We start from the raw sequence: 27484 nt of genomic DNA, 5'->3' as shown, positions 1-27484 counted from the left end.
TAGGTTGAGATGAATGTGATTTTCCTGGAGTATCAGTCTTGGAAAATATATTTCTAAATGTGAGAATAATTTGAATGTTATGACTTCTAACTGCACTTATGAGGTTATTTCTCAAGAGACTTCCTCCAGATCACTCCCCACATTTACTGATAACTTTGACACCAGGCTCACTTCTCTTTTAATGTTAACCTCTTTGCTTTACAAACCACATGAGTCAATTTTCTAACACCATAGCCTAGCAAGTCCTTGATCTTTGCCTCTATTTTAATTTAGCTAGAGCTGTGTGATCTTGAATGAGTTACTTAACCTCTCTGCACCTTATTTCTTTATCTGTAAGTCTGGAGAATAACAGTACTTCACAGGGCTGTTATGAGAATTAAATGACATATATCAAAGCTTAGGACAGTATCTGTCCATAATAAGTACTGTATAAATGTTAGATATTTAATATTATTCCTACAGCCATACCCTGGATCTTCACCTTCTAAATTACCAGATATCCCTCTCCTTGGCCACAACCCAGAACCCTCCTGGCTTTTTCCTGCTCTGCTCCCCCCATGCCCACCCTTGGACATCATCAAGATGTCCAGTTCTTTGATTTCTCTTTTTAACCCTCACAGTTTTCTTTCTGCTTCTGTGGTCTAGACTTTCTGATCTATAAATTCTCTTCTCTTCTGCCACATCCCACTGCACTTCTGCCACGATAGCCCTGCAAAGCTCCAACCCTGGTTTGATTCCACCATCTATTCCCTTTGTTCCTTTAAGAGATGTGAATTGATTCTTCTGCACATTGATGGTTCTCCAGCCTCATGCTGCCTTGCAATCCTTTTATCCACTCACTCCCAGAAGTGGGTATTCCCATTCCACTTTAGTACTTCCCTTAATCCCAATAGCTGCCCCTGCCCTGAACCCCTACTCTTAGTAAGCAAACTGACCTCTCAAATCAAGGATGAAATAAAGACTATCTAAGAAGTGGGAGGAATGATTGGGAAATCATATAGTATCAATACTTCATGCCAGAACTGTAATGGATTATGCAGCCATTAAGCATGACCACATATGAACACTGTATAGCCATCTTCCAGATCTCCCATTGCCTTCTCTAATCCAGTGATTAACCAGCTCCAGGAGACCCATCCTTTGTGATGATTCTCATATCACATCTGTCCATCTCTCTGACAGTCCTCATGGCCCAAGCCATCACTGCTCCAGGCTTAGACTCTACACCCTAAGGGACAGTCTGGCCTACAGCTCCTCCTCTTCATTCCAGTCTCTCTGTTGCTACGTTAATTTTCTTAAAACCCCACTTTGCACATGTCACCCGTCTTGCTTATTGTCTTTCCACTGCCAAAGGATAACATGCAGATTCCTTCTTATAACTTCGAATGACTCTTCGTATGACTCATAACTTTGTATGACTCTGATATTTCCTCTGCCCCAGCCATCACTTGTTAGCTGTTTAGGGCTGCCATGTACAGCTGCACAGGCTGTGCACTGCATATTTCCAGAAGGCACTGTTCACAAAGACTATAGGTAATTAGCATCCCTGGAGTTGTGCATTAAGGCAGCCGTTAGGGGACTTCCCTGGTGGTCCAGTGGTTAAGATGCCACGCTTCCACTGCAGGGGGCACAGGTTTGATTCCTGGTCGGGGAACTAAGATCCCAGATGCCACATGGTGCGGCCAAAAAAAAAAGAAAAAAAAAGGCAGCCCTTAGCTGGGCCAGTTACCTCTCTCAGCTTTAGTATCTTCATCTATAAAATGATGATGATAATAATAATACCTACCTCTCTGGATTACTGAGGGCCTTAAATGAGCCAATACTTGTAAAGCACATAACTAAAGGCCTGACACAGAGGAAGGGATCAGTATAAATGGTAGCTATTGTTAATGTTACAGACTTCAGGATGAAAAAGAACAAAGTGATACTTCATTTAAATAAAACTTAATATGTAAAAATCATGATTTACTAAAAAATTAAAAAATAAAGCATCAGTCTTTTGAGTTCATCTCAAAGTAATCTAAAATGAAGTTACTTTTAGTAAGAAGTAGCTGAAATATTCCATTTACCAAAAAATTGACTTATAATTTTTGTAATATTTCTGTATCTCACATTTTAAGTATTTTTTAGGCTGTAAAAATTCAATATGGAAATTGGATTTCTAATAGTCAATTAGAAAAGTAACATTTTGGAACTCTAATACACTGTTAGTATATATACATTTGTAAATGCTTTTTGAAAATTTGGCAATATAAATTAAAAATTTTATAAATATTCTTATTCTTTAATGCAATAATTCTACTTCTTACAATTTATCTTCAAGGAGTTGAGAGATAGGTCCAGAAATATATGTTGTATCAATATTTATTTTAGTAAGAAAATCAAAGCAACATAAATGTTCAATATTGAAATGGTTAAAAAAGTATATTCATATTTTGTAGAATATTATAGAGTTAAAATTTTTGAAGGCTAGTTAACTAAAAAGGAAAATTCTCACAATATGTTAAATTTTAAAAAATCAGGCCATAAAAAACTTACATCAGTATAATGTGGAATCTAAAATATGATACAAATGGACTTATTTACAAAACAGAAACAGACTCACAGACTCACAGACATAGAAAACAAACTTATGGTTACCAAAGGGGAAAAGTGGGAGAGGAATAAATTAGGAGTTTGGGATTAACATATATACACTACCTTATATAAAACAAATAATCAACAAGGACCTACTGTATAGCACAGGGAACTATATTCAGTATCTTGTAATAACCTATAATGGAAAAGAATTTGAAAAATAATATATATATGTCTATTTGAATCACTTTGCTGTACACCAGAAACTAACACAAAATTGTAAATCAACTATACTTCAATTAAAAAAAATCAGTATAATACCAATTGTGTGATTATATATGTATATATTACATATGGAATATATATTATACATATGATATGTTGTAATACAATTATAATGTATAATAATATAAGTAAGAAAAAATAGGTTGTTTTAAAGAGTTAAAGGAAAAAAATTAATTTTAGGTATTAGCCATGAATTAGCATTAATATCTGAAGATATATTTTTTCCCCTACTTACAATAGTTCTAATGACAAAAATAAAAGGTGGGTGAAACTTAGAACAAGCAAGGAAAATCGTGGCCTTAAGCTTCCACCAACGACACTCGTGGCCCCCAGGGAGGGGGATATGCAGGGACCAGCTTCGTCCAGTTACCAGATAGGATGACTCCTAGCAGACTACAGGCATGCTGTTCTCTCTCACAATTAAAAAAATAAAATGATTTTATTTTATCAGCCATTTCCCCTTTCCTTTTCTCTCCTTTATATTAAACCACCTAGAAAGAGTCGTCGGTATCACTCTCTCCAGTTCTGTTAAACAGTTCACTCGACTTTAAGCTCACTGCAGTCAGGCTTTGCCCTCCCCGCTAGCTTCACACTGTCTTGTCCAGTCCTCAGTCCTAGTCTCACGTGGCCTGTCAGCCGTGTCCATGCTGCTGGCCTCTCCCTCCTCTTTGACGGGCACTCTTCTCATGGCCTCCAGACCACCAGAGCCCCCAGCTCTCGCTCCTACTTCACCGCTGGTTTATTCCATGCCCTTTGCTGATTCCTCCTCTTCTCCCCGACCTCTCACTGCTGAAGTGCCCAGGGCTCTGTCCTCTTCACCTCCCCTCGCTCACCCATTGCTTCTCATCCACCTTGTACTGGTGACTCTCAGGCTTCGACCTCTCTCAGAACACCAGACTCCCCTATCCAGCTGCCTACTGGCATCTCCACTTTCATGCTGAACAGACACCTCAGATATGTCCAAAACTGAATCTTCCCACCAAAAACTTCGTTCCACCGTAGCATTCCCCGTCTCAGTGCATGGTAACTCTAGGGGCTTCCCTGGCGGTCCAGCGGTTAGGACTCCGCGCTTCCACTGTAGGGGGCACAGGTTCCATCCCTGGTTGGGGAACTAAGATCCCACATGCTGCAACGCGGTCAAAACAGACAAACAAACAAACAAATCAGTGCATGGTAACGCTATCTTCCAGGTTATCCAGGCCAAACTTCCTCCAACCCTGCACATCCCACCCATAGCAAGTCTGCTGGCTCCATCTTCAAAACCTATATAGAATTCAGCCACATCTCATCTCCTTCATTGCTATACCCTTATCCAAGATGCCATCATCTTCCTCTGGGACCATCACAACAACCTCTAACTAGTCTCCCTACTTCCACCTTTGCTTATTGATTAACTAATTTATCCCTAACACATCATAGTGGCTTTACATAGACTTTTTGGAACAATGAATGAATGGATCTGTAATTATTTTCAAACTACATAGTTTGGTATTATTGGGCTCTGCTGTTGGCCCACCAAAAAAGATGCTATGTAACATTATGGTTTTCCCAGAAGTAAATATGACAATTCACTTAATGCCTTTAGAAAGGGAGATCTCTAAATTCCCACTACCCAATTCAATCATCATCCCTGTGGGAAGCTCACATACTAAAGAAAATTTTCCCTGTCACCAAGACAACGTTTTAGAATAGATTGCTTACAAAATTTGATGAGAGCTAAGTTAAAGCTATTGTTGCCTATTTTGTGGTAGTTGTGATTTTACCTTAGTAATTTTACATACTTCAATGTATATTAAGATAATTTTGGTGTTAGTTAGTATGGGTGTTTTCTAGTTTTTAACTGTTATCACTAATATTTAATATAGTTTTGGCCAAAACCCATAATGACTGAATTTATGGAATAAATTTAATATTTGTGTGTCCTTTTTAGGTCACCTGCAATGGCTGGAGGAATTTTTGCTATAAATAGGCATTATTTTGATGAAATCGGACAGTACGACAAAGGCATGAATCTCTGGGGAGGAGAAAATTTGGAACTTTCACTAAGGGTAATTAGGACTTTTTGTTTTAAATAGTTACTTTTGCACATAGAAAGTAAAATCTAACTCCAAGTCATGTAATGTGCTGTGGCAGCGACACCCTGTTTCCCTACACAAGCATCTGGTGCCATTCAGGTGTCACATGAAGTAAATGATTTATGGGATTCCTCACAGAAATGGAAAACCTTTAACAAAAGACCAGATTTTCTTACCTATGCTTTTTCTAATATATGGTATGTCAGATTAATGTGATATTTTTATCTGTTTGTGGAATCTCTTTTTTATTATTCCGATTGTCTTGGTATTAGTAGTGTGTTGAAAAAACACAGGATTAGGAGGTAGGGGACTTGGGTGTCACTGAATTTATGGGGTATGTTAAGTCTCAGTTTCTCCATCTGTAAAGTGAGAGGATTTGGTAGAAGATGTCTAATAAGTTTTCTCCTAACTCTTAAATCCTGAGATACCTGCTACAACAGGGATGAAACTTGAAAACATGGTAAGTAAAAGAAGCCAGACATAAAAGGCCATATATTTATGAGTCCATTTGTGTGAAATGTCCAGACTAAGCAAATCCATAGAAATAGAAAATAAATTAGTGGTTGCCAGGGGCTGGGGGAGGAGAGTGACTGCTAACAGGTACCAGTCTTCTTTGTGGGGCAGTAAAATATTCCAGAGCTAGATGGTGGTGATGATTGTACAACCTTGTGAAAATACTGAAAATCACCGAGTTGTAGCCTTTGAAACGTGGATTTCTGGTGGTGTATAAATTATGTCTCAATAAAAATAATAGATTTAATTTTTTTAAAAATCCTAATATATTGAAACACTAGACATTAGGGTGAGTCTCAGCCCTACCACTCACTTGCTATATCATCCTTGGCAGGTCATTCATTTTTCTAGTTCTCGGTTTCCTCATCTGTTAAACAGGAATAAGTAAAAATGCCATTCTCAGAATTTTATAAAGATTTAATGTGGGAATTCCCTGGTGATCCAGTGGTTAGGACTCCCTGCTTTCACGGCTGAGGGCCCGGGTTCAGTCCCTGGTAGGGGAACTAAGATCCCGCAAGCCGCATGGCGTGGCCAAAAAAAAAAAAGAAATTTAATGAAGTAATGGGGGTGGAGAATAAGGTACAAAGTAGATATTCCTGGAGAGTCTGAAGAAAATACTAAGCTATTCAAACGTTTGTTAATCATAGGTAATTTTTTGTATTTGACTGAATTCTAATAGATTTTTATAATGATCATTTTGAACTGTGCATAAAAGTCTGGGCTGGTGAGCTCGCCATCATTGCCCTTCACATCTTTTTTCTCCCTTTTCTCTGCTTTGTCTCTTTTCCCAACAGAGACAACTGGGTGTAGAGAAAACAGCTTCATTTATGGCTAAATTCCTATTCTCTCTGAGCTTCAGTTTCCTTACAAGTAAACTGAAGAAAAGAATTCTCTCTATTACAGGGTTGTTGTAAAGATAAGAGTTTAGCGGAGCTGATAAATAAGTGGCAGCCATTATTGTTCCGCTTTAATTTTGCCAACTGCTCTTTATACTCTCCGAAACCATCTGCAGCGATTATACTTTGAACTGCGTTTCTCTCAGCGTGTAGTAAGGTGTTCACCAGATCTGCTTTTCGTGTTTTTCCAATTTTTTTCTGCTTTGGATTTTATCTCCCTCTTCCTTCTTTTGGCGGGCTGCTTTCTACATTTTTTTAAAGTTAGTTTAAGCACAGTCTTCTCTCGTAATGCTTCAGATACCTTACTTTGAATATAGGAATATCTAGAGCAATATATTTTTCCTTCAAGTCCCTGTTTGGCAGTATCCTATAAGTTTGTTATTTTCGTTGCTTTTTTTTTTTCCTACTCATTTGTTCCCTTCTGATCCAGGCATTATTTTTATTGATTTATTTAAAAACATTTTTATTATAAAAATAACACAAATGGAGAAAAACTAAAATATTGAAGATAAAGTCATGCATTTCCTGCCCTGCCATCCTATTATAACCAGTTAGTGATTTATTTTGTCATCTTTTTATTATATACTTGGTGTGTTATTTATAGCCGTAATCATATGCATTCATACACTTTTGTATCTTGCTTTTTGATGCTAAATATTTTCTCATGTTTTTCAGTATATTCATGACTAATTTTTAATAGATACATAACATACCATTCATTAGCTATATATGTTTATTGACTATTTCCCCAGACCAGGGATTGGAAAACTATGGCCCTGCGTTTGCAAATAAGTTTTATTGGAATACAGCCATATCCATTCATTTAGATACTGTCTATGGTTATTTTTGTCCTACAAACAGCAGAGCTGAGAAGTTGTGAGAAAGCCTATATGACCTGAAAAGCCTAAAATATTTCCTTTCTGGCCCTTTCCAGAAAAATTTTGCTCACCCTTGCCTTAAACATTTAAGTCATTTATAATTTGGACTATTATATGCCCCAAAATGTCACTTGAAACATCTTTTCCATATAATTGTTTATACTTTAGGCAACTTAATTGGGAGGCGTTAACAAAGGTGGAAAAACTGGGTCTACTTAAGAAAGATGTTTTTAAGGTTAACACTGTCCCCTACTATCTCCCTTGTAATATTCTAGCTATGATACAGTACAGGTGGTGGTAATAAGAACAGAAGAAAAAGACCCAGTACTCGTGTAGGTAGCAATTCTCTGGTCCCTATTAATCTAGACATTTAATTTTACACTCTGGAGGAGGATATTTTTAGTTTTGATTTAAAGTCAACCAAAGAGGGAAGTAACAGTAATTGCAACATGAAAAAAAGCAGTTGAAAGAATACTTTCTATTGGGGATGAAAAAGCAGACTAAAGTAAACTCTCCAGGTGTCAAAGTGTGCATGAAATGCCACTCCAGGCTAGCTGTAGTGACCAAAAGGCATTGAGAGGGTTGAGTAATGGAAAGAGGTAGCAGCCTCAGCAATGTTCTACCCTTCTGAGCACACCCTAGGCATAAACTTGTATACAACTATAATTAAACTGTCTCCAGATGAGAAAGTTCTAGAGCAACTAGCCTATATTTTTCAATAAAATTAATTCCTCTATCTGGGAAAGTTTTATTCTTGAAAAGAAAACTTATGGAATGGGCCCAGCTAAGTCAACCCTGACTAGGTCTGAGATAAAAGATGAATCAGGCTGAGGGGTCTCAATCCAATCTTGTGTGAATAAAGCAAGCATCGGGAAGGATAGGTGTCATCTTCTAAGGGAAGTATTCTGAGGATCTGGCAGCATAAATCCATCAGTAGGTTTGTAATAGACTATTGTGGAGTCAAACTCCACTATGGTGGAAGTAAAAGACATCGGCAAATCTGGATCACCTTGCAATTTTCGAGAAGCCTTCAAGATCTCCCTTATCCTGTTATGGCTGAGGGAAGCACTGATGGGTGTAGGCACCACTGTCTGTAACCCTTGTCCTTCTCAGTACCAAGAAGGCAGATGAGCTGGAGATCTGATAATCCCACACAGTTTACTTCATGTGCCAACTTTTACTCTCCATGAGGTCCAGGTAAACCAATAATGCTATATAAACTTGGGTGGCATCTCCTATGTCTAATTCCATCATTTCTAAATACTTAGAGTGTGTGCCCATCCAGGCGTCCTTGGGGGCCCATGATGGGGCGCCACAGCTGTGATCACCGCCTGGGCGCACATTGCTGCAGCCCGCGGTTGGCTAGGACTCACCGCACTCCTCCATGCCCTGCCGTCCCAGGCATTATTTTTGTAACATCCATGCCTCTGGTGCTTTTTATTGATTGGTTGATTATTTCTCATTTTATTGCATTGCCCTCTGAGAATGAAGCATATGAAATAGTCCCCCTTTCAGGACCTCGTAACTTAATAAGCACATTCTTGTGTCTGAGAATAGAATCGATTTTGTGAATGATACATATTTAAAAAGTGAGTGTAGAAACGTACACAAGCCTCTTAGATAGCCTCATCCACCAGAGGGCAGACAGCAGAAGCAAGAACTACAATCCTGCAGCCTGTGGAACAAAAACCACATTCACAGAAAGATAGACAAGATGAAAAGGCAGAGGGCTATATACCAGATGAAGGAACAAGATAAAACCCCAGAAAAACAACTAAATGAAGTGGAGATAGGCAACCTTCCAGAAAAAGAATTCAGAATAATGATAGTGAAGATGATCCAGCACCTTGGAAAAACAATGGAGGCAAAGATCGAGAAGATGCAAGAAATGTTTAACAAAGACCTAGAAGAATTAAAGAACAAACAAACAGAGATGAACAATACAATAACTGAAAGGAAAACTACACTAGAAGAAATCAATAGCAGGACAACTGAGGCAGAAGAACGGATAAGTGACCTGGAAGACAGAATGGTGGAATTCACTGCTGCGGAACCGAATAAAGAAAAAAGAATGAAAAGAAATGAAGACAGCCTACGAGACCTCTGGGACAACATTAAACGCAATAACATTCACATTATAGGGGTCCCAGAAGGAGAAGAGAGAGAGAAAGGACCAGAGAAAATATTTGAAGAGATTATAGTCGAAAACTTCTACAACATGGGAGAGGAAATAGCCACCCAAGTCCAGGAAGCGCAGCGAGTCCCATACAGGATAAACCCAAGGGGAAACACACCGAGACACATAGTAATCAAATTGGTAAAAATTAAAGACAAAGAAAAATTGAAAGCAGCAAGGGAAAAACAACAAATAACATACAAGGGAACTCCCATAAGGTTAACAGCTGATTTCTCAGCAGAAACTCTACAAGCCAGAAGGGAGGGGCGTGATATACGTAAAGCGATGAAAGGGAAGAACCTACAACCAAGATTACTCTACCTGGCAAGGGTCTCATTCAGATTTGATGGAGAAATCAAAAGCTTTACAGACAAGCAAAAGCTAAGAGCATTCAGCACCACCAAACCAGCTTTACAACAAATGCTAAAGGAACTTCTCTAAGGGGGAAACACAAGAGAAAGAAAGGACCTACAATAACAAAGCCAAAACAATTAAGAAAATGGTCAAGGAACATACATATTGATAATTACCTTAAATGTGAATGGATTAAATGCTCCAACCAAAAGACACAGGCTGGCTGAATGGATACAAAAACAAGACCCATACATATGCTGTCTACAAGAGACCCACTTCAGATCTAGGGACACATACAGACTGAAAGTGAGGGGATGGAAAAAGATATTCCATGCAAATGGGAGTCAAAAGAAAGCTGGAGAGCAACACTCATATCAGATAAAATAGACTTTAAAATAAAGACTGTTACAAGAGACAAGGACACTATATAATGATCAAGGGATCAATCCAAGAAGAAGATATAACAAGTATAAATATATATGCACCCAACATAGGAGCACCTCAATACATAAGGCAACTGCTAACAGCTATAAAAGAGGAAATCGACAGTACCACAATAATAGTGGGGGACTTTAACACCTCACTTACACCAATGGACAGATCATCCAAAATGAAAATAAATAAGGAGACAGAAGCTTTAAATGACACAATAGAAAAGATAGATTTAATTGATATTTATAGGACATTCCATCCAAAAACAGCAGGTTACACTCTCTTCTCAAGTGCTCATGGAAAATTCTCCAGGATAGATCACATCTTGGGTCACAAATCAAGCCTCAGTAAATTTAAGAAAATTGAAATCATATCAAGCATCTTTTCTGACCACAGTGCTATGAGAGTAGAAATCAATTACAGGGAAAAAAATGTAAAAACCACAAACACGTGGAGGCTAAACAATATGTTACTAAATACCCAAGAGATCACTGAAGAAATCAAAGAGGAAATCAAAAAATACCTAGAGACAAATGACAAAGAAAACACGACGATCCAAAACCTATGGGATGCAGCAAAAGCAGTTCTAAGAGGGAAGTTTATAGCTATACAAGCCTACCTCAAGAAACAAGAAAAATCTCAAATAAAGAATCTAACCTACACCTAAAGGAACTAGAGAAAGAAGAACAAACAAAACCCAAAGTTAGCAGAAGGAAATAAATCATAAAGATCAGAGCAGAAATAAATGAAATAGAAACAAAGAAAACAAGAGCAAATATCAATAAAACTAAGAGCTGGTTCTTTGAGAAGATAAAAAAAATTGAGAAACCATTAGCCAGACTCATCAAGAAAAAGAGGGAGAGGATTCAAATGAATAAAATTAGAAATGAAAAAGGAGAAGTTACAACAGAAACCGCAGAAATACAAAGCATCCTAAGAGACTACTACAAGCAACTCTATGCCAATAAAATGGACAACTTGGAAGAAATGGACAAATTCTTAGAAAGGTATAACCTTCCAAGACTGAACCAGGAAGAAACAGAAAATATGAACAGACCAATCACAAGTAATGAAACTGAAACTATGATTAAAAATCTTCCAACAAACAAAAGTCCAGGACTGGAAGGCTTCACAGGTGAATTCCATCAAACATTTACAGAAGAGCTAACACCCATCCTTCTCAAACTCTTCCAAAAAACTGCAGAGGAAAGAACACTCCCAAACTCATTCTATGGAGGCCACCGTCACCCTGATACCAAAACCAGTCAAAGATACTACAAAAAAAGAAAATTACAGACCAATATCACTGATGAATATAGATCCAAAAATCCTCAACAAGGGCTTCCCTGGTGGCGCAGTGGTTGAGAGTCCACCTGCCGATGCAGGGGACACGGGTTTGTGCCCCGGTCCGGGAAGATCCCACATGCCGCAGAGCGGCTGGGCCCGTGAGCCATGGCCGCTGAGCCTGCGCGTCCAGAGCCTGTGCCCGCAATGGGAGAGGCCACAAAAGTGAGAGGCCCGCATACCGAAAAAAAAAAAAAATTCCTCAACAAAATACTAGCAAACACAATCCAACAACACATTAAAAGGATCATACACCATGATCAAGTGGGATTTATCCCAGGGATGCAAGGATTCTTCAATATACACAAATCAATCAATGTGATACACCATATTAACAAACTGAAGAATAAAAACCATATGATCATCTCAATAGATGCAGATAAAGCTTTTGACAAAATTCAACACCCATTTATGATAAAAACTCTCCAGAAAGTGGGCATAGAGGGAACCTACCTCAACATAATAAAGGCCGTATACGACAAACCCACAGCAAACATCATTCTCAATGGTGAAAAACTGAAAGCATTCCCTCTAAGATCAGGAACAAGACAGGGATGTCCACTCTTACCACTATTATTCAACATAGTTTTCGAAGTCCTAGCCACGGCAATCAGAGAAGAAAAAGAAATAAAAGGAATACAAGTTGGAAAAGAAGTAAAACTGTCACTGTTTGCAGATGACATGATACTATACATAGAGAATCCTAAAAATGCCACCAGGAAACTACTAGAGGTAATCAATGAATTTGGTAAAGTTCCAGGATACAAAATTAATACACAGAAATCTCTTGCATTCCTATACACTAATGATGAAAAATCTGATAGAGAAATAAAGGAAACACTCCCATTCACCATTGCAATAAAAATAAAATACCTAGGAATAAACCTACCTAGGGAGACAAAAGACCTGTATGCAGAAAACTATAAGACACTAATGATAGAAATTAAAGATGATACCAACAGTTGGAGAGATATACCATGTTGGATTGGAAGAATCAATATTGTGAAAATGACTCTACTACCCAAAGCAATCTACAGATTCAATGCAATCCCTATCAAATTACCAATGGCATTTTTTATGGAATTAGAACAACAAATCTTAAAATTTGTATGGAGACAAAAAAGACCCCAAATAGCCAAAGCAGTCTTGAGGGAAAAAAACGGAGCTGTAGGAATCAGACTCCCTAACTTCAGACTATACTACAAGGCTACAGTAATCAAGACAATATGGTTCTGGCACAAAAACAGAAACATAGATCAATGGAACAAGATAGAAAGCCTGGAGATAAACCACACACCTATGGTCAACTAATCTATGACAAAGGAGGCAAGGATATACAATGGAGAAAAGACAGCCTCTTCAATAAGTGGTGCTGGGAAAACTAGACAGCTACATGTAAAAGAATGAAATTAGAACACTCCCTAACACCATACACAAAAATAAAATGGATTCAAGACCTAAATGTAAGACCAGACACTATAAAACTCTTAGAGGGAAACATAGGAGGAACACTCTTTGACATAAATCACAGCAAGATCTTTTTTGATCCACATCCTAGAGTAATGGAAATAAAAACAAAAATAAACAAATGGGACCTAATGAAACTTAAAAGCTTTTGCACAGCAAAAGAAACTACAAAGACCAAAAGACAGCCCTTACAATGGGAGAAAATATTTGCAAATGAATCAACGGACAAAGGATTAATCTCCAGAATATATAAACGGCTCATGCAGGTTTATAAAGAAACAAACAACCCAATCCAAAAATATGCAGAAGACTTAAATAGACATTTCTCCAAAGAAAACATACAGATGGCCCAGAAGCACATGAAAAGCTGCTCAACATCACTAATTATTAGAGAAATGCAAATCAAAACCACAATGAGGTATCACCTCACAGCAGTTAGAATGGGCATCATCAGAGAATCTACAAACAATAAATGCTGGAGAGGGTGTGGAGCAAAGGGAACCCTCTTGCACTGTTGGTGGGAGTGTAAATTGATACAGCCACTATGGAGAACAGTATGGAGGTTCCTTAAAAAACAAAAATTACCATATGATCCAGCAATCCCACTACTGGGCATATACCCAGAGAAAACCACAATTCAAAAAGACACATGCACCCCAATGTTCATTGCAGCACTATTTACAATAGCCAGGTCATGGAAGCAACCTAAACGCCCATCAACAGATGAGTGGATAAAGAAGATGTGGTACATATATACAATGGAATATTACTCAGTCATAAAAAGGAAGGAAATTGGGTCATTTGTTGAGACATGGATGGATCTAGAGACTGTCATAGAGAGTGAAATAAGTCAGAAAGAGGAAAACAAATATCATATATTAACGCATATATGTGGAACCTAGAAAAATGGTACAGATGAACCAGTTTGCAGGGCAAAAGTTGAGACACAGATGTAGAGAACAGACGTATGGACACCAAGGGGGGAAGGCCGTGGGGGGTGGGGGTGAGGGTGGGGTGGGATGAATTGGGCGATTGGGATTGACATGTATACACTGATGTGTATGAAATGGATGACTAATAGGAACCTGCTGTATTAAAAAATAAATAAAATTAAGTTAAAAAATTAAATAAAATTAAAAAAAAAGAAAATACTAGGTGAATAAACAAAACCAGAAATGCTGAAGTGGCAATATTAACATAAAATTGGCATTTAAGATTAAAAGCAATAAACGGAAAATAGATATTGTATAATGGTAAAAGGCTAAATACTAAAGGCTTTTAAACAAGTAAAATATTTGCTTTAAGTTTGCTCTTTAACTTTTATAATTCTCAAATCCAATAATTTTTCATATAATTTTTTTCTAATAGTTTTATGACATCATTGTTTATATTTAATTCTCTACTACATTTAGACTTTCGTGCATGATAGGAGTTAAAGTTCTGCATTTTTTTCAAGTTGTTAATCAAGTGACAATTATGAAGAGAAAGAAACGGGCATGACACATTTTTTAACAAATTAAATTATCATATATACTTAGGTCTTTCTGTGTTCAACTGATCCATTTGCCAGTTGTTGAGCCAATCACGTGCATTGATATTTTCTGTAGCTTCACGATAAAGTCTATTAATTGGTAGAGTGAGTCCCTTGTTACTCTTCATTTTCAGAATTTTCTAAGTGTAATTTGTTCTTCTCAATCACTTCAGCAATTTCAAAATCAATCCCTAAGGTTTTGAATGGTGTTGCATTATATACATAAATGAATTTTAAGACTTGTAAAGGAAATACTAATGAACAATAAATATTTCAGAAAAATACTGATTTCTAATCAAAGAAACAGAATCTTGGGGATTCAAAATTCCACCATTAAAAAAAATTATTTTTAATTGAAGTATAGTTGATTTACAATGTTGTATTAGTTTTGGGTGTACAGCATAGTGATTCAGTTTTTCTTTTTCAGATTATATTCCATTATAGGTTACTACAAGATATTTGATATAATTCCTTGTGCTATACAGTAAATCCTTGTTGCTTATCTATTTTATATATAGTATAATAGTTCGCATCTGTTAGTCGCACACTCCCAATCTGTCCCTCCCCCACTCCTCCTCCCCTTTGGTAACCATAAGTTTGTTTTCTGTCTGTGAATCTGTTTCTGTTTTGTATATAGATTCATTTGTATTATTTAAAAATTTTTATTGAAATATAGTTGATTTACAGTATTATATTAGTTTCAGGTGTACAGCATAGTGATTCAGTATTTTTACAGATAAGTCTCCATTAAAAGTTATTACAAGATAATGGCTATAATTCCCTGTGCTATACAATATATCCTTCTTGCTTATCTATTTTAGACATAGTAGTTTGTATCTCTTAATCCCATAGCCCTACCTTGCCCCTCCCCGCTTGGTAAGAACTAGTTTGTTTTCTATATCTGTGAATCTGTTTCTGTTTTGCATATACATTCATTTGTATTATTGTTTAGATTCCACATTACAAGTGATATCATACAGTAAAAAAAAAAAGAGCGTATTCCTTATCTTGGCTTTACCTTCCCTCCAGACAGCAAATAACAGCAAACTTATTACTCAAGTGCACTCATTATGGTTGCTTCAATACTTTCAGCTACTTGATTCCAAATGGCCCCTTCATACGTTTTAAGTGTGCTTGGCTCTCTCTTTTCATAAACAAACATGTAAATTAATAAATAGCTAGGCACTCTCTTGACACCAGCAGCCCTCTCTGCCCAAGTAACCTGGTTTCTCCTAAGGGAAGATCAGCTACACCTGCATCTACTTCATTTCTCACTCTTCATTCCAGTAAATCAGATCCTGGAGGCCCTCAGCATCCTTCCTCTGACATCATTTACGGCACTGGCATCAGTTTCATATTCGTGTCCCTAATGGATGGCTTTTGGTCTTCCGTGTGCTTGAGGTTACTGTAGCATTTGACATGGTACACCAGTCTTTTCCAGAAGTTTTCTTGGGTTTTAGGGCAAAATCCAAGAAAAGCCCCTTGTATCGCTCAGCTGTTCTCAATCTCCTTCACAGGAATTTCTCCTGTGTGTCTCTTAAACATGGGTGCTCCCAAGACTGCTCCCCTTGTCAACCCTCTCTTCTTACCCCACGTGCTCTTCAGGGCTCAGGGCTGACATGTAGCCGCTCTGCACCTGTGAAGCCATGCTTGTTGTTAACTTAGTGCACTCTTTCCTTATCTGATGGGAAAGAACCTCTACTCTGAGCCAGCCGAATACCTCCCGCCTGCCGCCCGTCACGCCTCCCTTCTCCGCATCTCAGCCTTCCCATGGCCCAGAAACAAAAGTGGTAGCACCCGGCAGGGCAGGGCCACCAGGACCTGTGGTGGCTCCTCTATTCTCTTCGGCCAGCGTCTGTGCCGTCCCCTTGTTAATACTTTTCGTGATATACCTACATCAACTCCCATGGCTGTAACTAACACCTGTATGGTGGTCAGGCCCAAATCTCGTTTCAGTTTAGGGCTCTCTTGAGTGTTCTAGTTAAGTTCAGTGTTCAACACAGCCGTCGTTTAAGGAGCACCTCCTGCATCAGGCTGTGCCACATGCTGGGCATTCAGAAGACACAATCCTCATTCATTCATTCATTCACTCGTTCAGCAGTATTTATTGAGAACCTGTCACATGCCAAGCACCGTGATGGGTGCTAAAATACAGTAGCACTCAAAGCAAACGTGGTTTCGAATGACATAAAGCTTCCATTCTACCAATGTCTGCGGTAGAGTGAGATGAGTCGTTATTTAGTTTTATTTCTGATAAATGCAATGAAGGGGAAATACAGAGTACTGTGAGATCATATAAAAGGTGAACCTAGCCTTGTCTTAGGGGAGGTGTGTGTCTGCCACGGCAGAAATGGCATTTAAGTTGAGATGTAAAGGATAAAAATGTATTTCATTTCCAAGTTCTTATTATGTGTGACATGCACTGCTCTGAAATGTTACAGATGTTAACTCATTTAATCCTCATAATAAGCCTGTGAGGTAGGTACCAGCATCATCTCCTGTTCATAACGGGGAAACCGAGGCACAGAGAGGTAGTCTGACTTGCCCAAACTCACAGCAATCATAAGTAGTGTGCTCCAAACCTATCGTTTCCTGCCTTGTATGATCTACTCAACTTCAGATCTTAAGCACCGCCCCTGCCCCCCAGCTCGGGTTTACCCTGTTTCTAAGTCACTTCTCTCTAAGGCTGGCCATATATTGGAAGCCTCCAATGCCCTGAATTTGTTTTAGTTGACCTGAGCTCAGTGTTACCATTGCTCGTGGAAAATGATGACTCGCTGGGTGCCCACGGAGCTGCAGCTTCACTCCCAACCTCGGAATAGGCCTCATAACCAGGCTCCAGATTAGCATTTCTGTTTCCCTGAGAGAACAGACAACCTGCTCTGTGTCTGGCCACACTGCCCCAGGGTTCCATCCTGGTGTCCCCCAAGGGGCAAGATACACTCCTGCAGGAACCGGGGCCCTGCCCTATGCTTGGAGGATCACCTACCTCACCCTCCAGACTGAGCCTCTTAGACACGGGTGCCAGCTCGGATTCGGCCCAAGGTTGCTGCATCCCTTGAATGCTGTGATTTGAGAGCAAACCACACGCCTGCGGTAGAGAAAGGCTGAAGGCAATTGTCCTGTGTTGACACAGTAGAGGATTAGGCAAGTTGCCCAGCACCCAGGCCCCTGCTCGGACCGTGGCTCCCCACTGCCTCACTGGGTTACTTTTCTTGGCCCATCTGCACGGAATTTCCACCCCTAAGGGGTTTCCCCAAGCCCCTCTTTCTCTGTTCTCTCCACCTTCCCCATAACCTCGTCCACATCACGTTCCCATGATTAACGGATGCTGATGAAGCCAATTCTCGCCCCTTCCCAGTTCCTTCTCCTGAGTCATAAGCTTGTGTGGCCTATCGCCTGCAAGTTACCACGGCAGGGGTGTCCCACAGGTATGCTCAACCCAAATTCCTCCTCCCATGTTCCCTCTATGAGTGGATGACATGCTACCTCTCCCCCACGCCACCAGTTATCTGCACACACATCACCCATGGAGAGCCTCCCTGGACTCCACACTCCCTCTCCTGCCCCACGTTGACCTCACCTTATCTGGGAAGTTCTACCTCTAAACCATCACCTGGCTCTGTTCACTTTCCTCTTTCCCCACCGCCGTAATCCATAGCTACAGCTTTGATGTAATTTCTTCAGGAAGACTTTCTTGACCTCATCTTCCTTACCCGCCTCCCGCACATAGACACACACACCCAAGCCTGGGATCCGTTCCCCTCCTATGCATGCTTCCCCCATTACAGCACTTATTGTGCTGTATCACAGTTGTCTCCTGTCTGTGTGTGCAGGGCAGGCCGTGTAGACGTGCAGCCTGGGTGGTGGCACATGGTACCATGTTTAGAAGAACCCCACACTTGGCTTAATGCTCTGCTGTTGCCATCTTGAAACTTTTAATAATTTTTGAACCTGAGACCCCATTTTTATTCTGTGCTGGGCTCTGCCAGTTGTGCGTTCCCACCAGCTGTGAGCTCCATGAGGGCAGGGAAAGATCTGACTTGTTCAAAATGCGTTCTCAACACCTGGTACTTTGACTATGTAAAAAGTGGTTGAGAAATATTTGCTGAGTAGCTGAACCACTCAAGAGTCTAAAAGGCCCCACGTGTAAACGATCAGAATAATAGACACCTTGCAGTGGTACTGTGTGCATTCACCACAGCGATGGGCATAAGTCATCTAACACAGCTTCTGCCACCTAAAGTGCTCTCAGCCAATGTTCCTTCCGTTCTTTTTATGCTACAGCTCTCCCAGAGTTCTAATTTAAAATGGTATCTGGGCAGCAGCCTCTCCTAACTTTCTACTAAGATATTTATTGAGACTGGAAAAGATGAGATCCCACTAGAAATTAAAATGAATAGGCAGCCTGAATCTGGGAGGCACCCCCATAACTGTGAGGCCAGCAAGACTGACTGAGAAACTCCTACCCTGGCTTTGTTGCATGATGCACCCCTGCTTCCCCTCACAAATGCAGATTACAGACAAAAAGTAAGAAGAGACTCAGTAATGCCCCAGTTTCTGCCCACTGACTTGGAAAGCGGACAGCCTTCCAACCCATATGTGTCAGTGGAGAAGGCCAGTGAGGCTGGACCAGAATGAGTGAGGAGAGAACAGCAAGATGAAGCTGGAGAGGGAGGCAGGGGCAGGACTCTGCAGGACCCTGTAAGGATTTAGATGTGTCTTACGTGCAATGAAATGCCACTGGTATGTTTTAAGCAGGGCAGTGACAGTGGCTGTGGAGGCTGACATAGTGGAGGATAAGCAGGCAGACCAGGAGGTTCTTACAATAACCTGGACAAAGGGTGACAATGGATGGAACCAGAGCAGTAGCAACGGCGACAGAAAGAACTGGACAGATTCCAAGCATATTTACAAGTAGAATGGACAGAACCCAGAGACTGACCAGCTACGTGGTTATCGAGAGAAAGGGGTGTCATGGACAACCCAATGATCAGTCAGCTAATGCCACGATGATGCTTGTTACAAACGAGCTCAAAACTGGTTGGCTTAGAGCAAGAAGCGTCTGCTTTTTTCTTTCCTATGTCTCTGTGTTGGCCAGCATGGCTCTGCCTCGGAATTTACACTGGCAGGGCTGGGCTCTGGGCTCTGAGTTTGGTCAGCTCTGCTCGTCATTCTAGTAGCAACTCTGGGCATATTCTTCTCATGTTGATAAGCAGGAATGCAAAAGTCAAGCCAAACCACAGAGCATATTTAAAGCCTCCACAGGCATCATGTCTGCTCACATTCCATGGGTCAAAGCATGTCAAATGGACAAGCCCAAAGTCAGTGTGTCAGAGAAATATACTCTACCCCTTAGTGAGGGGTGGAGAGTGAGATAATATTGCTGAACAGTATTTCCATGTATCACACCAAGTTTCTGGAATGAGCAACTCAGTGGACGGAGGTCCTATTTACTTAATGAGTAAAACTGGTTAAGAGAAATATGTTCCCTCATGTATCAGTTAGCTTTTGCTGTATAACAAACTGTCCCAAAACACAGTGGCTTAAAACAACAATCAATTGTAAGTCCTCAAAATTCATTGTATTGCTAAAGTGGTTATTTTGGTCATAGCCAGAATGGCTGGTTTCTACTGGTATTGCTTACACATCTCTGCTCATCGGGAGGCTCAGCTGGTGCTGGCTCATATGGGATGGCGTCATTTACATATGTGGACATTGGCCCAATAATAGGTGGAACAGTGGCAATGACCAGGTCATTTGTCTCTCATTGTCAGGCAGGCTAGTGAGGCTCATTCACAGTGAAGTGGTCACAAGGTTCCCAAGAGCAGCAAGAGAAGGCAAGTCCCAAAGCGCTACAAACACTTTTCAGGCATTTGTTTGCATCACGTTTGTTAATGTCCTGTTGACCAATGCAAATCATGAGGCCAAGACCAGATTCAAGAGATGGAGAAATGAACCTCACTTCTTGATGGAATGAAGTACAGTTACATTGCAATTAAGTATGCATGTAAGAATGAAAAGCATTTGTGACCACACTTGCAGTCTACCACACTTCACTACAACAGAGATACACTCTCATTTACAAAACAAGAGCTCTAAGCACTCTACAAGTATCAGATTTTCTAATGCTCATAACAATCCCATGACGCAGTACTGTTATTATTCTCATTTTACAGGTGAGGAAACTGAGACACAAATAGGTTGAGTAACTTCAGTAACTTGCCCCAGATCACACAGCTCATAGGGGATTTGAACCACACTGAGTGGCCCTAGAGTTTGTGCTGTGCACCACTACACTATACTAACTCTTAATGGGATACTCTGCCTTCTTGTCATCCTCTTCCTCCTCCAATAATAATAATAATAATAATAGAAACTGGGAGCTGGACAGACTACTTCCAGCAGTATATCTGAGAAAGAAAGCTGACCATCACCTACATGAACAAAGAACAGAGCAAAAGGCACGTATGGATCATGTTTCCCTTTGAGAATGAATCAAGAAGAAAAGAACAACTTTGTGGGTCCTATGAACACTGGGCTACATTGCAATAGCTTCCCTCAATTTGATTTTTGAGAAAGTTTTTAAATACATTTTTTACTTATATTCCTCCTTTATCACTTTGGTTACTTGACTTTTGTTTTCTATTCTATACTCATAGCCAGATTTCTTTTTTTAATACAGAAACATTTCAAACATGTAAGAATGTACCAGTAATAATAGATACTTCTGTATCCATCCTAATTATTAAACAGATATTAATGATTTTCCAAATTTCTTTAAGTTCTCACTTTAAAAAAAGAGAATAAGACATTATAGGTGGCTAGTATCAGTTAGCTTTTGCTACATAACAAAGCACCCCCAAGTGGTAGCTTAAATGAGCAACTATTTAGTTCTCAATTCCAGATGAAAATGAGAGTCAGAGAGGATAGTCTGATCCTAAGCATGTGGCAGAGATGATAAAAGAACCTAATTCTTTGGACTTTTGGTCTAAGGGTTTTTCTACTGAGCCATCCATTTTAGAGAAGGAATTCAATGGATATTTTTCTAGACATTCTGTTGGGATGTTTCTGGGTATTTCTAAAGAACTCTAGAGGTTGACTGCACCAGTCAGTAGGTCTCATGTTATGTCAGAAGTTCTGCTTTTCCATTTTCTTTAACATAATCCTTTCTGACTATCTGAGTGATATATTTCACCATAATACTTCTGAGTATTGTTTTCAGTGAGTCTTATTCTCCTACTACTGTTCCCTAAATGATTAGGTGAATCCACCTAAGAAAATATCTATAAAACTGGGATATATTACCTTGATCAATTAGAACAGTGGTTCTCAAACTTTAGTGTGCATCAGAATCACCTAAAGAGCTGGTTAAAATACAGATTACTGTGCCCCCAGACCCAGACTTCCTAGTTCTGTAGGTCTGGGTGGGCTCAAGTATTTGCATTTCTAAGTTCCCTAGTGATGCTGATGCTCCTGGTCTGGAGACCATGCAAGAATCGCTGAATTAAAGTAAAGAGAAGAGTCATGCAAGTGTACTATCCATAAGATTTATGTTACAAGCACATGTTTTGTGGTATTATCTACAATAATAAAAATCAAAGACTACCAAAATGTCCAACAATACAAGACTTTTAAAGTAACTTCACATAATATCAAATGAAGAAAAGCAAGTTATCTTAATGTTGTGTATCTATGTATGTACACATACATACTTGGATTAATATTGGCTGACAAAGTGTTAAAACAGAAAGTTATTTTTACTTTTTTCTGTGTGTGCTTTTCTACATTTCTTAGTTTTTCAATGGTCATATTTTGCTTTTGTGTAATAAAAAGTTATTAAAAATAAGTGTTTTAAAGTGTTTTAAGTACAAAAAAGATGAATAAGTGAATTCAGCCATGATTGATATTTCTCTTATTACTTGCTTATATCCAGCAATACTTAATCACCTCAGAAAATGTTACTCTCAGAATATTGTTTGAGAATATCCTAAGATAAAATATCTTGTCAGTCTTCATACATAATGAGTATCAGAACTGGTCATGCGTAAGTGAGGCAGGATCACTGACTCATTCAGCGCACTGACTCTAGGGCCAGATTTCCTGAGTTTGAACCTTGTGCTCTGCCACTGTATCACTGGGCAAGCTTCTTAACCAATGTATGTGTTAGTTTCTTCATCTGTAAAATAGGGATGATCACAGTACCTACATGATAGGGTTGTTGTGAGGATCAGATGAAATAAGAAACTTAATAAATGTTAGCTATGGTTATTTTTGTTTTAGTTCAGCAGTTGCCTATTACTAGCAAACACTCATTAATCATTAATATGTTTTCTGTTTTTCTTATGTCTAGATCTGGATGTGTGGAGGCCAACTCTTTATACTCCCCTGCTCTCGAGTAGGACATGTTGACAAGCAACACGTTGCAAACCACACTGGAATTGTAAAAGCCTTGGCATATAATAATCTCAGACTGGTGCACGTTTGGCTAGATGAATACAAGGTGAAGGATGTGTCCCTGGTTTGGAAAGATGAGTGAGAGTACAGAGAGGGACTGGCTCTAAAGAAGCCTGCTGCTGCTTTCTAGATACCAATTTTTGTACTTTTCCTTAAATTAGGGCAACCCTTCAGCTGTTCACCCACCCATTTTCAGATGCTATTCTTAATTTGTTCATTTTAAGCTGCTACACTTGCATCTTACTCTTTTTTTTTTTTTTAAATCTCTAAGGAAACTCAAGTTTCTCAGAAGTAAATCAACCAACACGAGAAGGCTTTTTTTCGCCCCTAGATCTATTTTCCTCCCCCAAAGATTGCCCATCTGCGGCAAATACCTCTATCTGGCCCCATTCCCATGGGCAAATTTTGGATTCTTTTCCTCCACTACCAAGCTCCCAAGTGATGCGGCTGCAGCTGGTTTGGGGACCACACAAGAACCTCTGCTCCTTTTTTCTCTAACAGTCAAAGTTTTTTTTTTTTTTGCGGTACGCGGGCCTCCCAATGCTGTGGCCTCTTCCGTTGCAGAGCACTGGCTCCGGCCTCCCGGACCGGGGCACGAACCCGTGTCCCCTGCATCGGCAGGCGGACTCTCAACCACTGCGCCACCAGGGAAGCCCAACAGTCAAAGATTTTTACATCAAAGCCAGGCCCCTTCATTTGTGCATCTCCGCATGGTTTAAGCCCCTTGCCGGGACCTTTAGAATGCACATACAGAGAACATATAGATGCAGCTTCATTTTAATTTGAAAGTTCAAACAAATTTGGACAGTAACAACAAGACCTCCTTTCAGATACATGGGTAGAAATATGTAAGAATCTCTCTGTGATATTATATGTCCTGGTCTTGATCTAATATTTATTTATTATTTTAAATTATAAAAGTAATAATACTCAATTTCTTGAGTAATCAGGGCAATATGAATTAAAACCTCAATGAGATACTTCTACATATTTCTACATACATGGCAAAACATTTTTAAAGTCTGATAGGACCATGTGTTGGCAAGCACAGGAAGTCTCAGACACTGGGTGGGAGTGTTAATTGTTACAAACTCACTTTGGAAAACAGTTTGGCAATATCAAGTAATAAAAGACATGAATATCCCATGATCCAGCAATTCCATCCTGTATATACACTACAGAAAGCATGCTTTTGTGCACCAGAACACATGAACAAGAATGTTTATAAACAGCATTGTTTGTGTTAGCCAAAACTGAATACAACCCAAATATTCATCAGGGGTGGAATGAATAAATATGTTTAATGATATAATTCTATATAGCAATGAAAATTAATCAACTTTAAATATACATACAACAGTATAGGTAAATCTGAAAGATATAATGGTGGACAAAAGCAGCCAAACACAATAGAATATATACTGTATTTTTCCATTTCTATAAAGTTAAAAACAGGTAAAAATCAAACCGTATAATCTATGTGTGGATAATTAGATATCGATACTAGAAAGAAAAGCAAAGAAATGAATACATAATCAGGATAGCACTTCAAACTAAGAGAAAGGGGCTTCCCTGGTGGCGCAGTGGTTGAGAGTCCGCCTGCCGATGCAGGGGACGCAGGTTCGTGTCCCGGTCCGGTAAGATCCCACGTGCCGCGGAACGGCTGGGCCCGTGAGCCTATGGCCGCTGAGCCTGCGCGTCCGGAGCCTATGCTCCGCGGCGGGAGAGGCCACAACAGTGAGAGGCCCGCGTACCGCAAAAAAAAAAAAAAAAAAAAAACTAAGAGAAAGGATTATGATCAGGAAAGGAAAGGCAAGGGCCTCTGAGATGCTGATTATGTTCTATTTCTTGACTTAGGGTTTCTGGGGTTGATTTTTCAACAGTTCACTAAGGTGCACATTTATATTCTATGTGCTTTTTTCGGTATGTTTATTATATTTCCTGATTTTTAAAAAAATATTTGTAAAAAGGTAACGCATACACATTTTTGTCTTACAGTATTGAAAAGCATGAAGTGAAAAGTAAGCTTTCTAAGCCCGTAGTTTCACCCCTCAGAAGCCACCACTAAATTACTGTTTATAGTTTCCTGTTAACATGCACATACACACGAGTATATATCCTTTTCTTTTACCTAACTCGATTTGAGCAGCAATATTTTGTTGTAATTTTTCCATTTATTAGTATAATTTAAAAACATACTTTCAAAGTCTTTTAAAATCAGAGCAGATAAACATGTCATCCTTTTAAATATTTCCTTTGAATGGATCTTTTAAAATTGATTCCATTCATAAATAGCCCCCAGAGATAAACATTCTGATCATCTTGGCTTTTTGTTATTCCTTAACAGTGCCAAAATGAACATCCTTTACATGTATCTTTTTGCACATTTGTGCAGATATATCTTGAATAAATCTGAAGACATGGACTTGTGGACCATGAGTTAGTGCATCTTAAGTCTTGATGAATGATGTCCAAATGGTCCTTCACTGCCTCCACTGTCACCTACACTGCCATCAAATGTATATAAAAGTGCCTGTCTCCCCACAACTATTCCAACCCTAGTTTTAATTAAACTTTGTATTTCTTCTAATCTGATAGGTTAAAATTATCTCATTGTTTAAAATTGCATTTCTTTAGTTATGAGAGACTTCAAGCTTTTTTTTTTTTTTTTCTGTGACCAGAGGTCACAGATTTAAATGGTTGACTTGAACACAGTTAGGACTGAGTAGTTTACTGAATTTCATGGGGGATATAGTTACCAAAAGTTCCATCTAATATAAAAAGCATGTAATGTTTGGCATAAAATCAATGGATTGTATGACACAGCATGTTGGGAAGTTGAGTGAATGTCATTGGGCAAAACAGGCTTTGGACAGGGAGACGTTGGCTAAGGTCTTCTCTGCCTTCACTCCAAAACGAGGACACCCTCCCTCAGGCTCATTCTCTGCACCAACCCCCCCTGGGGAACTAGGAGTGGCAAGACATGATGGCAAAGACCTAAAGATCCCTGGGGAGAGTCCAACATGGCATGCCCATACTATGCTAATTTGGGTAAGCAAGCTCCTCTCATTCAACAATATTACTGTGCTATATACCAGGCACTGGGAATACACAGATGAAAATACAAAGGTTCTGCTTTCAAGGAGGCTTTGGTCTACTTAGAATACCTCTTTTAACATGGCAGAGCTTGAGTCCATTAGACACTCATACTTGGCGCTTCCTTAAATCAAGAACGCAGAAAAGACTAACCAGGTGTGGTGATAATAATGGCCGACACTGACATGACACCTACTATGTGCCAGCCTTAGTCTCCTAAGAGCTTTGCACGTATGAAAGTGTTCAGTCCTCACCACAGTCTCATGAGGGTAGCAGCCAAGGTCACATAGCTAATAAATAGCAGAGCCAGAAATTGAAGCCAGGTTGTCTTCCTCCAGAGTCAATTTGCCCTTAGCTGCCACCACCCCCCATTTCTGAAACCATGGAAGTGTTGATAGGGATCGGGGAGTGAGGGGTTTTGTCCTTGAGTATCATTGAGAGAGTAGGAGAAAGGGGAAACACTACAATAGGTGGCTATGATTCTAGAACTCTTGAGAAGCAGGACTTAGACTTCCTGAGTCCCTCTACGCTACTTTCATCGTGGTCTGTCACAGCACATCCGGTGAATATATGTGAGGTGAGTGAGTCCCAGCTCCTATGTGTGCCTCTGCCCTCCCCATACAGAGGGAAGGTTTTCTGTCGTTGTTCTGTTTTGTTTTAGTTCAGATGAAAATATATACTGCTATGTTAGGTATCATGATTTGATTACCAACGATTTGTCTGGTTTAATGAAATGACTCTTTCTTTCCATTTAGGAGCAGGTATTTTTACGAAGACCTAATCTGAAATATCTTGCTTATGGAGATATTAGTGAGCGTGTTGAATTAAGGAAACAGTTGGGTTGCAAGTCATTTCAGTGGTATTTGGATACTGTCTTCCCGGAACTGGAGACCTCTAAAAGAGTCTCATGAAAGGAAAACCAATCATTTTCATGAATAAAGCGTTAAAAATTCCCCTAGTCCTTCAACGTAGAGAAGAGAACAAGTTTGGAACATCATGCAATTATGTGAACTACAGTAAGAAGTGCAACCAGAATGATCTACAACAGAAGTGCCTTTTCTGCCACTAAATTTCTGGGGTGGCAAGGCCTTAAGCATTAGAAATGCATGTTGTCACACCCTTAAGGCTGTCATAAAATCGATTGAGATAAAGTGTGTTATCTCCAGTTATTTGCCAAGCTCACTTCGTCCTGGTAGACCGTAAGGACTGCTCAACTCTTGGTCAACTCAATTCCTACTCCAGATAGGTGACCTGGGCTGGTGACCTCCCCAGAAAGACATTCTCAGAGAGCCTTGGTTGGTCCATTCAACTGTATTGAGCTCCTTTCTTGCTGCCAGTGTAGGTTCTGGCCTTGACACATTGCTTGGTTGGGTTCCTGAGTTTCTGATGTCCAGTCACTTGCC

The 27484-nt window shown here is 39.5% G+C and overlaps 1 protein-coding gene and 1 pseudogene across 2 annotated transcripts in view; one reads left to right on the top strand and one right to left on the bottom strand.

The window, feature by feature from the left end:
* GALNTL5 (polypeptide N-acetylgalactosaminyltransferase like 5) overlaps positions 1-27098 on the top strand; it is a 67878-nt gene extending 40780 nt beyond the window's left edge. The window contains exons 6-8 of one of the 2 annotated variants that reach the window (XR_016394241.1): positions 4793-4910; positions 22882-26658; positions 26837-26937. Coding sequence is in view for 1 of the 2 variants with exons in the window: in XM_022577324.3 (XP_022433032.2) it covers positions 4793-4910; positions 22882-23031; positions 26837-26992 (424 nt within the window). In the remaining variant the exon portion in view is untranslated. Of the gene's footprint in view, positions 1-4792; positions 4911-22881; positions 26659-26836 lie in introns of both variants that reach the window. The other variant, XM_022577324.3, reaches the window with a different exon arrangement.
* Positions 7991-8610, bottom strand: LOC111176660 (tRNA-splicing endonuclease subunit Sen15 pseudogene; annotated as a pseudogene).
* Positions 27099-27484: the final 386 nt, after the last annotated feature.

This window comes from Delphinapterus leucas, chromosome 9, assembly GCF_059928025.1.
Source record: "Delphinapterus leucas isolate spDelLeu-1000000601 "Yukka" chromosome 9, BTC_Dleu_Yukka2, whole genome shotgun sequence".
NCBI classification, from domain to species: domain Eukaryota; kingdom Metazoa; phylum Chordata; class Mammalia; order Artiodactyla; family Monodontidae; genus Delphinapterus; species Delphinapterus leucas.
This window is presented reverse-complemented; position numbering and strand designations above follow the sequence as displayed.